This window comes from Eulemur rufifrons, chromosome 2 (genome assembly GCF_041146395.1).
Source record: "Eulemur rufifrons isolate Redbay chromosome 2, OSU_ERuf_1, whole genome shotgun sequence".
Taxonomy (NCBI): Eukaryota; Metazoa; Chordata; class Mammalia; order Primates; family Lemuridae; genus Eulemur; species Eulemur rufifrons.
In genome coordinates this window covers 106507138-106523001 of record NC_090984.1, presented here as the reverse complement: position 1 = coordinate 106523001, position 15864 = coordinate 106507138, and the positions used below count along the sequence as shown (strand labels likewise).

Here is a 15864-nt window from a genome sequence, read left to right as displayed (position 1 = left end):
ACATGCACATACTAGATGTTCTGTCAATCATATTTTTCATAAATTAAGAATAGCCTACTCTTCCAATTATTTTAAGAATGCATGTTCAGAATATATCTAATTGTTCCTTTTTTCTTATTTTTAGTTTGACTTTTCTGCACTGTTTGGTGTGGGTGAATGGCACATAAAACACTGCCTCGTGGAGACATATTATTATCAAACATTTGCGTTGTTACCACAAATTTTAGTAAGTTCTATAAAACAAAAATAAAGGATTCAAAGGTAGATTCAAATTTAGATGCAGGAGTGGGAGTCAAGCGTATGTATCTCTGTGTGAGTAATATTTAGGCTAAAAAAATAATCAGTAGAGTTAACCAGGTAAGAGAGAGGAAAACAACTTTCTAGACAGGCAAAAGTGTGTGAAGGTCCTGAGGTGGGAGGATCTTGGACTGTTCAAGGAACCAAAGAACACAGGCATGCAGGAATGGAGCAAAATGAGGACAGAGGTGGGCAGGGGCCAGCTGAACTCCTGGGCCTGGAAGTTTATGTTAACTTCATTGGATTTTACCCAAGAAAAATCACTCTGCCTGCTGTGCAGATAATGAATTAAAGGAGGTCAAAATTGGAAAGACCAGTTAAGCTCTAAAATTATTGTAGTGCAAGCATAAGATGATGGTGGCTTAGATAAAAGCGGTAGCAGTGAAAAGGAAAAGGATACACGAAAGGGTGAACGAATGACCCAAAGGACACATTTCACACACAGGCTATGTGGGAGCAACATGGCTGGTTTGTTTACCCGGGTGCAGGTGAGCTGAGTCCAAAAAGAGAGTCAGTACAGAAGGGGGTTTAGGTGAGGGTTTTTATAAACGGGGATAGCCGACTCCCTCCCACCTTCCCTGTTCAGTTCTTTGTTTCTGGGCCAAACTGGCAGGTGAAGAATTGCTTTCTGCTATGTGCAGCAGAGAATGGTGGGCAGAACAACTGTTTGTAGTAAATTCTTCTTCAAACAACCAACTCCTACCCCTTTGCCCCAGTCGCATCCATCCTTCTGTTCTGGCGTCCTCCTTATCAGGAGAGCTAGGGAGGGGCCTTGGTCTCCATCAGGGAGGGAGGGGGAAGGAATGCTGGCTGCAGCTGTCTGTCAGATCTATTAGGGAGAGATAAACTTTGTCTCTATCAGGGAGGGAGGGGGAAGGAATGCTGGCTGCAGCCGTCTGCCGGATCTACAAAGTCCTGGGACTCCCTAGACTCCTGCAGCTATTGTTTTACAAGCTTAACTTTTGCATTAACCACATTCTGTCCTATACATACTTTTCAGGTTCCCACCTGGAATAAACCTAACAATACATTTCATATATATTAGGGCAATAGAATGAACAGGACTTGGTGAAGGATTAGAAATGGATGATGAGGAAAGAAGGTATAGTGATACCCTTCAAGTATTGGGGATTTGCATCTAGATGAGCGGAGGGGCCATTTACTGGCTCAGCAAACACCAAGGGAGTAGTAGATTTCAGGAGGACTATTAAGAGTTCAGTGTTTTTTCATTTACTTTTTATTTCAAAATATTATGGGGGTATAGGTGTTTTTGGTGACATGTATCAATTTTGTTATGCTCAAGTCAGAGTTATAAGAATGCCCAACACCCAGATAGTGTTCATTGTATCCATTAGGTAGGTTTAAGCCCAACCCCATCCTCCCCCGTCCCCCATGCTTGATTTTCACTGAGTTTTACTTCCCTCTCTGCACGTGTGTGCTCATCCGTTAGTTCCCGTATAATAGCAAGTACATGTGGTGTTTGTTTATCCATTTTTTAGATATTTCACTTAGGATAATGGTCTCCAGTTCTATCCAACTTGTTGCAAAAGGCCTTAATTCATCCTTCCTCATGGCTGAGTAGTATCCCATAGTATACATGTACCACATTTTGTTAATCCACTCATGAATTGATGGGTACTTGGGCTGATTCTACATCTTTGCACTTGTGAATGCTGCAATGAACATTTGAGTGCAAATGTCTTTTTCATAAAATAACTTCTTTTCCTTTGGGTAAATACCCAGTAGTGGGATTGCTGGATCAACTGGTAGGTCGACTTTTAGTTCTTTGAGGAATCTCCATACTGTTTTCCATAGAGGTTGCACTAATTTACAGTCCCACCAACAGTGTATGAGTTTTCCTATCTCTCCACATCCATGCCAGCATTTGTTGTTTTGGGACTTCTTGATAAAAACCATTCTCACTAGCTGAGCTCCCCAGCAATGGCACTGAAGGCTGTGAGCATCCCTATCCAGGATCTTACCCTGGGTTGAAAGTGTGGCTTTAATGTGGGAGGAGGGGTGCTCCATGAGTGCTCCACGGCTGGGATCCATGCTGTGCTCTCTTTTTCATTTCTGCCCACAAGGGCTTCCTCACTTCCTGAGATTAGTTCACAAATCTCCCCTCCATGCCCCTAAACAACAGGATTGAGTCCTAAGGGTATGGGATCTGGCCTGCAGTCCTGTCCCCGGGTCCCTGAAGATCAGTCCCTGACTGTGACAGGCAGAAGTGTGCTGGTCACAAGTTGCTTATGGGGTGCTCAAGCAGGTTTGATGTCTCTCTGCCTCAGGGTTAGCCCTGCTCTGATGGAGCCACCAGGCAAGCAGCACCGGGAGGGCCGGTGAGCAGGGAGCTCATAGTCTGGGCATTCCTTAGTTCTGCTGGTCTTTAAGAGCAAAAGTTTGAGCCCTCCTTTCTGTGGAAGCCCCAACAAAGGGGAAGCAGCAGCTTCTGAGAACCCCTGCTCAAGCATCTCTCTTGGCAGCTTTGGGCAGGGGAGGGGAAGGAGAGGAAAAGAGTCTGAATGGGGAAAGCTAGCACTCTGTCCCTTTCTCTGGAAGGCACCCCGCCCAGAATGTCCAGGCTCTGAGGTCATGCAGATCTCTCAGGACCCACTGGCTCCCTGTGGCTCCCGCAGCCTGGGCTGGAGTTGGGAAATGTTTGTGTGGGAATGAGCAAGACAAAAACTGAGGGCTAAAGCCCTATGGGGAGAACACAGGCACACCATGGGTAGAAAAGCAATATGGCACCTGCCATCTTGGCTCAAGTCTATGGTTACAGGAAGCACCTCACGGATGCTGGGAGTCTGGTGTTTTGTCCTCAAGAAGCTCCCAGTTCACTGCTGGCAGCAGCTTTTGGGTTTGTGAAGGTAGAAATGCTCTCTAACAGCTCAGGAGCCTGCTGACTGCCAGAGACATGAGGGAGGGAGAAACACACCACTTCACCTACCCTGTCTGCTGGACTCCAGCCTCTCCGGGGTTGATCTCTGTCAATATCTTGCTGCTGCTTGTTCTGCTCTGCAACTTCTCTCTGTGGAATCTCTTGTAGGTTCTGGCACTTTTCCCTCAGAATTACACCCAATCTGCGATTGTTTGTTTCCTTTTTCTTTTTTATTTAAACTTTTCCTTCTTTCTGAGACATCCTGGCAGCTGATGTCTCTGGTCAGCCATCTTGCTATCTATTCTCAGAGTTCAGTTTTGAGTACTTAAAATGTCATACATATATGTGAGACATCTGAGAGAAGGGATATCAAGCAGAGCAACAGGTATATAGTCCAACACTAAGAGGAGAGGCCTGGGCCGGGTGCGGTGGCTCACACCTGTAATCCTAGAACTCTGGGAGGCCGAGGTGAGAGGATCACTCGAGGTCAGGAGTTGGAGACCAGCCTGAGCAAGAGCGAGACTCTGTCTCTACTAAAAATAGAAGGAAACTAGCTGGACAACTAAAAATATATAGAAAAAATTAGCCGGGCATGGTGGTGCATGCCTGTAGTCTCAGCTACTCGGGAGGCTGAGGCAGGAAGATCGCTTGAGCCCAGGAGTTTGAGGTTGCTGTGAGCTAGGCTGATGCCACAGCACTCTAGCCAGGGCAAAAGAGCGAGACTCTGTCTCCAAAAAAATAAAAAAATTCTTCTTCCTCAGCCTAGTAGAGACGGGGGTCTTGCTCTTGCTCAGGCTGGTCTTGAACTCCTGACCTCGAGCGATCCTCTCACCTCGGCCTCCCAGAGTGCTAGGATTACAGGCGTGAGCCACTGCACCAGGCCTGTTTTCTTCTTGATGTTTTTTTCCCCATACACTCTTGGGTTTTTTTTGTTTTTGTTTTTTGTATGTCTGGTTATTTTTTTTACTGATTCAAAGCTGGGTTTTAGTCTTTGTGAGGGCTGATCTATTTGCAGTTATCCCATACATATAGGATAAAGCTATTTAGGGATCCTGGCTAAAATCCTGGGATGTTTAATAGGAGCTATCCTTCTTAGTGATCCCTGAACTCCAATTTTTATTTTCCTATTCCTGTGAGACTGCTTAAACCTCTGTTCAGCCTCTCGGTCTTTAAGCTTTTCCTTACAATTCAGCAAATACCTCAAAGGGAATATAACCAAATGATACTTTTGGGATTTGCTTATCTCCCCTCAAATCCTTCTAGCCTTCATAACACTCCAATACCTTTAAACAAACAAAAAAAAATTTTTTTTTTAAATCTAGCTCCTCTAGTTACTCTCAGACTAATGGTTGATCTGGTGTAAGTTAGCCCACCATAGTTGGAAGCAACATTCTGGGCCTCAATATTCTTGAAGGCAGCAGAATGTAGCACACAAGGTAAGAATTTTTAAGTCAGAAATTTATAACATTGTAAAGATTCTGGCCCTATCCCCTAGTAACTTTGTGACCAAGGGAAATATACTTAGCCTCTTGGGATTTGTATTTTTCTTATATAAATAATGGAAATAATAATCTCTACTTCACAGGGTTGTTTTTTTAAGCGTTAAATATTATTCAAAAAAAGTTTAGTATAATGTCTAGAATATACTAAGTATTTATAGATAAATATTTTTGTTTTCTCATCAAGAAAATAGAGTTAATATTTAATAATATATGGCTCATTTAAAAATGCAATGTGATTATGTAAAATTTTTTATATATTATAATGTACTAGAGAAATAAAAGGAGACAAATTATTTCTGAAGTGTACTGATTGGTTTTGATATGCTAGGCACTATATTAAATGCTTACATACATCATTCAATATTTATAATAAACACATGAAGTTGGAAATTTTATTACCCATATGAGGCTAGGAAAAATTATGTGACGTATCCAAGGTTAGATAGTGAGTAGGCGGAGAAGCCAGTGTTCAAATCCAACTCTGACCAACTCCAGAGCTAGAGTTGTAAACCCCTCTCCTGCTCTAACCTCACTAAGGAACTCTTCTCTTTCTTGATCAAGGAAAAACTGTCAGTTTTGCAGAATCTTGCACAGATATTCAGTAAATATTTATTGACTCACTGACATTCACACCGATAACATATGCTGATACAGTAGTAATAGAATGGATAGCAGTTCAAAAACAAACTTTTTTTTTTTTTTTTGAGACAGAGTCTCACTTTGTTGCCCAGGCTAGAGTGAGTGCCATGGCGTCAGCCTAGCTCACAGCAACCTCAGACTCCTGGGCTCAAGGGATCCTCCTGTCTCAGCCTCCCAAGTAGCTGGGATTACAGGCATGTGCCACCATGCCCGGCTAATTTTTTCTATATATATTTTTAGCTGTCCATATAATTTCTTTCTATTTTTAGTAGAGATGGGGTCTCACTCTTGCTCAGGCTGGTCTCGAACTCCTGAGCTCAAACGATCCGCCCACCTCGGCCTCCCAGAGTGCTAGGATTACAGGCGTGAGCCACCGCGCCCGGCCCAAAAACAAACTTTTAATGTCTTTAACTTCCAACCGTGGAAGTAAGAGGTAATTAGGATGGATTAACATAAACTGAGAGTGAGAACAAGTTAAGAATTTGATCATAAACAGAAGTTTTGACCCCCGATCTAGAAACCAGCTTCCCTTGCCGTCTGGAACCCCAAAATTATCAATCAAGGGTAGCTGTGGCTTAGGTCTATGCTGTATTTTCCCTTATACTTACATGTGAGTCATTTTACTCAAATTGTAGAAGGAATGTGATTCTAGCCGCTGCAGAGTTGCGTCTATAGATAAGTAGCTGAAGGTCAGAAAAATACAAGACAAAATAGGAAGTTAGTAGGGTTGTAAACTCCAAACATAGTATTTTTAACGTAACTTCTTTGTCATGAGCTTCCCAAATCATGCAACATGCACAACCCTCATGAGTTCTCCCAAATTATGTTAAAATTAATTGCTATTTTTTTCCAAATCCCGTGATACCTGAATTTTCTCAATATATTAAGTCCTATTCATTTTAAGTTCTCATTCAACTGTCACTTCCTTCAGAAGCTTTACCCAAACTTCCTGATTAGCTCCAATTTATATCCTTATAGCATCATAAACTTCTCCTTTCCCTAATTATCACAGTGGAACTTTCCAATTGTTTGGATGATATTTGATTTATGTTGTTTCTTTAGACTGTAAGTTCTCTGAAATGCAGAACTGTGTCTGTCTTTGGCCATTGAGTCTTTTGTGCCTTTCAGAGTGATTGGCATATAGTAGACTCTCAATAAAATGAACAAATGAATAGATAAGTTACTCAAAGTAGCAGAAAATGAAAGCATTAGAAAAGACCACTAGAATGAATAAGAATTTTTAATGGAATCCCTAATAGCATGGGATTAGAAATATAGTTTCAAAGAAAATGAAGAGAAAACCACAATTCTATAGTGAGTGGAACATTGCATTGGGTGGTGACTACATATTCTCTCAAGACTTCTCTTCTTGATTTTGAATGAGGCTGAAAATTCAAGATTCGTCTTAAATTTTGTAAGCAAAAGGTAACTCAATGTTTTAAGTACTAAAAAAGAAGAAAAGCAAAACTCCTAAATGCAATTTAAGAATATGTAAGGAATGTTTCAAATAGCTTCCTCAAATTCCATCTTGTAATGAAAATGACTAATGTAGCGAAATTCAACGACCATTTTCTATTGAGAGACATTTCTATGACATTTGGGAAAACTAATAGTTAACAGATGGTTTCTGGCTGTACACATAGCAGAGATTCTCAACCCTGGACATACAATTAAACTACTGGTGGGGCTTTTAAAACACACAGATGTCTAAGACTCAGTCTAGGATAATTAAATCAATTTATGAGGAATAGGTCAAGCATTTTTATTTTTCAGACGAGATCAGGAGCGTTCAGGGTGGTATGGCTGTATACGTATTTTTATTTCTCAAAAGCTTTTCTTAAGTAATTTTAATGGGCTAGCCAGGTTGAGTACAACTGGCCTATTGTTTGAATTGAATCTGTCAGCAAAATATTTTCACTGATACAATGTTTGTAAGAGGAGTGCTGATTATTCCCTCCTGAGCTTTTATCTTGGTTATTGTGAGTATTCTAATGGTCCTGTGCTTTCTGTTTTGAATTACCTCTTTTCTAAACAATTATCCTTTGATTTATCCAGTCTCCCAACCCTTTGCCTCTTGTGAATAACAACATTATATAAATGGTTTTGATCCAAATATACCTCCAACATAGAGGAAACAATGGAACACATCGAAAAGCACTAATTTATTATGTAGAGATTGGGGAGCTTTACCACAGATGATTCTGAGCCCTCTAGATGAGCAAGATTCAGTTTGAAGGCTGCCGACTTGTTTCCCTAAGTTTGCATCATATCCATTGCTCCAAATTTTCTCTGAATTTCTTAGTTAAGATGTGTGAGCCTTTCTCAAAGTTTTGAAGGGATATTCATCTCACATCCTAAGACTGAAGTTCCACTTTCTCCAACCTAATAGACACCTCTTTGAAAGGTTATGTTACAGCTCAGTTGTGAAGATGACATGTACGAATTATTCATTCAGTAAGATGAAAGTAATGATTCCCTGCTTACTTATCCCATTTTTGGTTTGTTTGTTTTAGAGACAGGGTCTCACTCTGTTTCCCAGGCTGAAGTGCAGTGGCACTATCATAGCTCACTATGGCCTTGAACTCCTGGGTTCAAGTGATCCTATTGCTTCATCCTCCTGAGTAGCTGAGACTGCAGGCCCACACCACTGTGCCTGGCTAATTTAAAAAAATTTGTTTTTACAGAGTTGGGGTCTCACTATTTTGCCCAAGCTGGTCTCAAACTCCTAGCCTCAAGTGATCCTCCTGCCTTGGCCTCCTAAAATGCTGGGATTATAGGCACTGTGCTGGCCTCCCATTTTTTAAAACTAGGAAAAAAAATCAGATCCCACTTCTTCAGATTTCCTCTTAGCTTATACATCTTATATAATCATTACAGTGATCACACCGTGTGTCATCCAAACTAGGATATTGTTGTGAGTTAAAACAGGGTGCTGTTAATAATTATGACAGAATAATAGGTGGGAATTTGGACTGTCCCAGACAAACCTAGGGTTGTCTTGGTGATCACATTCTTCCTCCTCGAGATATATGAAATCATTAACTATTATTCATGTATGTGTATGCGTTTTCATTCATCAAATATCTATTGAACATTTACTGTATGTCAGACATCCTTCTGGACAATGGCGCTACAGACTTGTTCCCTAGCTTCAAGGAACTCACAGAAGTGTGAGATACAGACAGGTAAATGGCATTAACGCACAAGGTGTTAAGTGCTCTGATGGGATTCAGGGAACAATTAATCCAGACTGGAGAATCCAGCACAATTTCCCTGGAGAAAGCCTTGACAGGGCCTTCAAATCTGCCTGGATGTCCCATATATCTCATCAACCATCTTCTTATTGCCCCCCACTTTTATTTTAAACTTTCTCCCCAAATTTCTAACTCCACTACCTCCACTCTCCATCTTAATAGATAAACTTTAATAATTTTAACAATTTGTAGAAAAGATTGAAACCTTGGCATGAGGATTCCTTGAATTCTCCACCAACAAGCCTATTAGTTTACCTGCATCTGCGCCATCTTTCATTGTAAAGTTCTTATTATGACACAAGAGGTGACCAACTTCCTAGAGAAGGCCAACCCTTCTATTTGTATCCCACCCTCCCCTGCCTCCTCACGGACCATATGATCTTAAAATTGTTCTTTCTTCACTCCCTTTAGCTTCTCCCCCTCTACTGAGCCTTCCCCTGGTCCCAGTTACAGCTATCTGTTTATACCTCTCAAGTCATCATCTCTACCCAAACCACTCCCTTTTGTACCCGTACATACACAGAACGTCCAATCCTCCTTACTCTCCTTGACTTTTTTCTTTTTCCCATATACATTTTTCCCTTCTAAATTAGGATATAATTTATTAATATTTATTATGTTTTTGGTTCATTGTCTATTTCCTCTCATTCAAATGTAAGCAGGGGTACGTGTCTTTGTCCATTTCCTGATGTATCCCTAGTTCTCAGAGCAATGATTGGCATGTAGGAAGGTTTGAAAAAATATTGGTCAAAAGAATGAATAAATTATGTCTATGCCCTGATGTTTGCTGAATGTATCTGCACCTCAAATGCCATATGCCCTGACTTCAACTCCTGACTTACCTCCTCCCCCTCCACAGCAAATACACGAGTTGCTTCTCCTCTATCTCAGTGAATGGGCTCGTCAACCACACAGGTGCCCTCGTCAGACACTTGGATGCAATTCTTTCCAATCTCCCTCCACCTCCAAATCCATCGACTTTAACGTTCACCAGTTCTCCCTTATTTTTTCTGAAATCTGTGTATGTTTTCTTTATTCCCCCTCACCCCCCATTATTCAGTTTGCCATCCCCTCTCCGCCAGGCACTGCATCAGCCTCTTGACTAGCTCTCCGCCTGCAGCCTTTTTTTTTTTTTTTTTTTTTTTTCATCTTATTGTTATGGGGGATACAGTATTGCAGGTTACATACGTTGCCCATGTACCGCCTTTCCCCCCAAGTCAGAGCTCCAGGCGTGTCTGTTCCCCAGGTAGTGCACGTTGCACCCATCATGTAGGTATATATCCCTCCCTTCCCCACCCCCCCTTCCCGAATCAGCACCTTCAAGCGTTACCAATCCCCAAATTGTGCGCAATGCACTCATTGTGTAGGCATACACCCATCCCCTCCCCCACCCCCCACCTCAGTCTGATATCCGATTGGTGTCGTTCCCAGATGTGTATTTAGGTGATGATCAGGGAAACCAATTTTCTGGTGAGTACATGTGGTGCTTATTTTTCCATTCTTGGGATACTTCACTTAATACAATGGGTTCCAACTCTCTCCAGGAGAACCATAGAGATGTCGTATCTTCATTATTTCTTATAGCTGAGTAATATTCCATGGTATACATATACCACAGCTTACTAATCCAATCATGTATTGATGGGCATTTGGGTTGTTTCCACATCTTTGCAATTGTGAATTGTGCTGCTATAAACATTTGGGTACATGTGTCTTTGTTACAGAATGACCTTTTTTCCTTTGGGTATATGCCCAATAATGGGATTGCTGGATCAAATGGCAGGTCTACTTGAATCTGTTTAAGATACCTCCATAATGCTTTCCACGGGGGTTGCACTAGTTTGCAGTCCCACCAGCAGTGTATGAGTGTTCCTGTCTCTCCACATCCACGCCAACATGTGTTGTTTTGGGTTTTTTTGATAAAGGCCATTCTCACTGGGGTTAAGTGATATCTCATTGTGGTTTTGATTTGCATTTCTCTGATGATTAGGGATGTTGAGCATTTTTTCATATGTTTGTTAGCCATTCTTATATCTTCTTTTGAGAAGTTTCTATTCATGTCATTTGCCCACTTTTTGATAGGGTTGTTTGATTTTTTCTTGCTGATTTTCCTGAGTTCTAAATAGATTCTAGTTATCAGTCCTTTATCTGATGTGTAGTATGCAAATATTTTTTCCCATTCTGTAGGTGGTCTGTTTATTCTCTGGACTGTTTCTTTGGCTGTGCAGAAGCTTTTTAATTTAATCATGTCCCATTCATTTATTTTTGTTGCTGCTGTGATTGCCTTGGGGGTCTTCTTCATAAATTCTTTGCCTAGGCCAATGTCTGTAAGAGTCTTTCCTACATTTTTTTCTAGAATTCTGATTGTATCACGCCTAAGGTTTAAGTCTGTTATCCACTGTGATTTGATTTTTGTGAGAGGTGAAAGCTGTGGGTCCTGTTTCAGTCTTCTACAAGTGGCTAACCAATTCTCCCAGCACCATTTATTGAATAGGGATTCTTGTCCCCAGAGTATATTCTTTCCAGCTTTGTCAAAAATTAGGTGACTATATGAGGATGGTTCTATATTTGGATTTTCTGTTGTGTTCCACTGGTCTGTGTCCCTATACTTGTGCCAGTACCAGGCTGTTTTAAGAACCACGGCCTTGTAGTATAGTTTGAGGTCTGGCAAATTAATACCTCCCATTTTGTTTTTGTTGCTTAAAATTGCTTTTGCTTTCTTTAAGGCCTCACTTCGCAGCACAGCCAAGTGACTGTTTCTAAAAAATCTTATCATTTCACTTGCCGGCTTAAAACTATTCAGTGGCTTGGTTCTTAGGGAAAATTTCAGAATCCTTCACAAGATTCACAAGGCCCTGAATATGTTTACCCCTCAGTTTTATTTTTTTCTACTTTCTCCCTCCCAGCCCAAGTTCAAGCCCCAGTAAACTTATTTCAATTCCTGGGAAAGCCCAGGCTTTACCCTTCTGCTTGGAACTATCTTTCTATCTACTTTTTGCTAGATATTGTAGATCACAGGTCAGGTGCCATTTTTTTTTTCTCCAGGAGATCTTCCCCAACCCCTCTCCTCTGCCAAATTCAGGTAACATACATGTGAGTTTCCACAGCAGCCAATACTGAGTCCATCATGGCATTCATCACTCTTGTAGGAATGAAACTGGAGGTTCCATGAGTCTCGTCTACTGCTGTATACAGAGCATCTAGCAAAGTGCCAGGCACAAAGTAGGGCTCAATAAATGCTTGGCTATTACTTCATTTATTCAACAAGCTCTCCAAGTGGAGACAAGAATAGGCAGTTGTATAAGGGAGATGAGAGAAAACAGAGCCGAAGGGGAATTTGAGGTTTTTAGCTTATAGGATGCTAATGGCGGTGCTGTAAAAAGAGAAGGAGCAGGTTGGGAGGAAGATGATGTGTCTATTTTGGATATGCTGAGTTTGAAGTGCTGATGGGGCATGAAAGTGGTAACATTTGGAAGGAAGTTTATAAGGCAGGCCTGGATTGTAGGAGTGAGTCAGGGGTAAAGGATTCATATAGGCATTAGCTATATCGGGCAATAGTGAAGCCAAAGGAATGGGAGTATAGAGGAATTAGGACAAAATACACAAAGAAAGAACTGGTAATTAAGGAAGTGGCAAAAATAAAATGGAAGTCAGGAAAGGAGACTGAGGAAGCATAGCCAGGGTAGTACAATAAGAAGAGAGATGAAAGAAGAATATCAAGGAAACCAAAAAAGGCAGAAATCTGAAGAAAGAAGGGCCTAGTTAGCAACTTCAAAAACTGAAGAGATGTTCAGATAGAATGGTCTCTGAGCCTCAGCACTGTTGACATTTTGGATAGATAATTCTCTGTGGCGGGGACTGTCCTATGAATTGTAGAATGTTTAGCAGCATTCTTCTCCTCTATCCACTAAATGCTAGTAGCAGTCCTTTTTCCAATGTTGACAACCAAAAATGCAATGCTTCTAGGGACAAAATTGCTTCTGGTTGAGAACTGTTGAAATGACACAATCAACACGCCAGAAATGGTCATGAAATGAATAGATTTAGCCAGAAACTGTACAGGTTGCTCCTGGCTATATTATTTCACATGTTTGAACTATCTGGACAGCCTGCCAAAATCAATGAAATGAAACAAAGATCTGGTTCCTTTCCTATGCAGATCTAATCTTTGTTAACTCAACGTGGAAGACCTTTTCCTCCTTACTCTGAGTGGATAGCAATTCAGTGTTTAAGGTTTAGAATTATTTTCAAATTTTTTAAGTGAGAAATGATAGCAATTCAGTGTTTAAGATTTAGAATTATTTTCAATTTTTTTAAGTGAGAAATCTAAAAGCATTGATAAAATGTTTATGAAAAAATGTAAACATTTGTATTAGTGGCGAAAGGTGATTCAAGAATTGGTAACAAGGATAGATGGATTGGAGATAGATATATAAATCTGTTTATGGAAGAGATTCCCAGTTTTGCCACATCCCAAGATATCAAACTACCTCAAGACTTATGAACTTCTCAAGGCCAAATGAATTTTATATTTGCTCTTGATTTAAAAAAATCATCTAGGAATTAGAGAGTGGAGCAAAATCAAATAAATATGTACATAAAATTTTCATATACATTAAAAATGGAGATGCCATTGACTTATGCAAGTACAGTACCAAGTATTTTTCTTGACATTTAGAAAATAATGTGTCACAAATACAAACTTTATATGTAATAAAACTACTTACATCCTGGAAACATTGGGCAGATTTGAAAATGCATGACTGGGAATGGTTTTCAGATGAGTCTCAATAAGTTTCCTACAAAAAAAACAGTTATACAGGTAGAGTTTTAATCACCGAGCTTTTCTAATAGTTCATCTAAATTATAGAGAACACTTTAAAAGCATGACAGTCCTTACAACATACAGTTCATCATACATAATTAGCAAAAATAGTACTCAAAAAACATAAAAAAAAAATACAACTTCTTTTCCAACAAGACAAGAATTGGCACTGAGATTTACATGTATGAAACAAATCCTCAAACTTCATTGATGAATTAGCAGTAAACTAGTGTACCTTGCCTGATATTGCATTCTATTTGTTAACTGAAGGGCAACATAATATTTCTTAAGTATGTCAGGACTACTGAATTCACATTATGTACTTATCAATGGCAATGTCTTGGAATGCCATCAGAATGTTTATTAAGTACATATTTAGAGGAATTAAATGAACTTATTTTATCTTAAAGATTAAAAATAATGGTATGGTTACCATCTTTTGCCCAAGGAAAGAAAGATCTCTTCAACCATTACCTTGATCTACTTGCTGCCGTTTGGAAATAACTGACTGATAAGGAGTTAATTCTTCCTCAGAATCTTAAGACATCTTTGTTGAATATGCAATTTAAAGCTATGGCTTTTCCTCCAGTTTGCTTTGTTTGGATACTCTTCAGAAGTCTGAGAATCTTCTCCTCGTAAGTAATGATACACCTTCATGTGTTCCAGTATGCCTCTCCACCTAGGTGCTCTAGTTTTTGAGTTCCTCTCTTTACTAGAATGAATACTTGAATAGAATCTTGTATGGAAAAATGCAGGCCTAGTGTCATAACTTACTTTGCATAAGGACAATGCCTCATCACACTAAAGATCTCTTGCATATGTCTGTTTTTGCCACTTACATATTGGTGATTACATATCATCCATTTAGTACACTTATTTATAGACAATAGACTAAACACTGTGTATTTTTCCTTCTAGGCTGCAGGGTTATTTCTCAACAGTCTATTTCCTTGATCTATGCTTTCTCTGGAGTACTGTAACCTGCCTAATTGAAGCATCAGAAGGGCCAAATTAATTTATAAAAGGACCTATTAACTTGGAGCGAGAGGAAGGCGATGTGAATGATTGAAAGAGTAAATTTTAAGCTCTTTTCAGCACCTGTTTCACCTTGAAGCCCAATGTTGCCTTAAAATGACTTCAGAAATTCAGGTTCCATAAATTATTTGTCCTCCTTTTAATATCTCCCACTTACATTCCCTTAATTGATTAAAAGCGTGTTGGTCCAGATCTAAGATTCTGAAGTTAAAAAGATATGAGAAGAACAAGTTGTTCTACTAAAATTTCTGTGTAAAATTGGGCCATGCCAGGGGAAAACAGAGTATAAGATACACACCTGTTGGGTACCACCCAAGGATATCAAGTTTCTTAAGCTCAAAGATAATCTTATAGAGCTATCTTAATGCAAGAATCTTGTGGGCATACATTATTGTAAGACTGCACACACTGCTTGTGGGTAATGTGTGTCTAAACTGTAACATTCACTGACTAAAAATATTTGGGTTATCCTGTATTCAAAAGCAAATAACATATGTCAAATTAAATAGAAAATTAGAATAAGATTATAATGGTTTCCAAAAAGTTTGACTTGGAACATAAATACCACCTACATGCAATTTAATAGACTTTGGGTTAAAGATTCAAATAATGTTTATATTCTTTCCCAAAGTATGATTTTCTGAAATATATTGTACCTGTTTCTTTAATTCTTGCTTTCTCTTTCACACACAAAAACACATACACTTTAAGTCTGAACAAAGATCTTTTTCCTATTATTGAATTAGTTGTGGCAGAACGTGTCGTAAAAGATAAAAATATTTGGAATGCTAATGTTTTGCTTAATTCCATAAACAAGATATTCTTCCCAGCCAGATTTCTCACCAAAGAAAAGCCCATCAATACACATAGACCAATAAGGACTATGTATCTCAGAGCAACTGTCTTAGTGACAATATAATATGTATAATAAGTCATAAATAAAAGTGAAGGGGGGGTGTGTGCCAGTAATCCTTGCCTAAGATGAAAATGAATTATCTATTTGTTGAATGAATTTAGTTAATATCATGATGATTATAACAGCCTAGGACAGAAGACTGATTTCAATAGCGTTAAATGAACTATCAGAATGGCAAGTGATTGTATAGATTACCAAATTCAACTGCAATCTAACAGTCATACATTTGCCTGGTTATATTCATGGTAATGTGCACGTAATCTAGAAAAGTAAATCGATTATTGAGTACACACACACACACACGTATTTTACTTTCTGTACAAATTGTCTTGGTTGCCTCTCTAAAATTCATCACATATTAGCTTAAGCTTTCCTTTACTTTCTTCCCTAGTTTTTAAAATGTTGTTAGTCTGGTTAATCTTATGAAATCATTTAAGAAGCCATTACTTCTAAGGCATCTTCAAATAGAGAATAGAAATAACTGGCAAGGACGTGGCATCTAGCTAATCAAGTCAAGA

At 39.4% G+C, this 15864-nt stretch overlaps 1 protein-coding gene across 1 annotated transcript in view; it reads right to left on the bottom strand.

The window, feature by feature from the left end:
- The window catches only part of TSHR (thyroid stimulating hormone receptor), a 134931-nt gene that overhangs the window by 56545 nt on the left and 62522 nt on the right, over nt 1–15864 (bottom strand). Inside the window, exons 2-3 of the mRNA XM_069465189.1 lie at nt 13298–13369; nt 5925–5999 (exon numbers count right to left, since the gene is read on the bottom strand). Coding sequence (XP_069321290.1) covers nt 5925–5999; nt 13298–13369 — 147 coding nt within the window. The remainder of the gene's footprint in view (nt 1–5924; nt 6000–13297; nt 13370–15864) is intronic.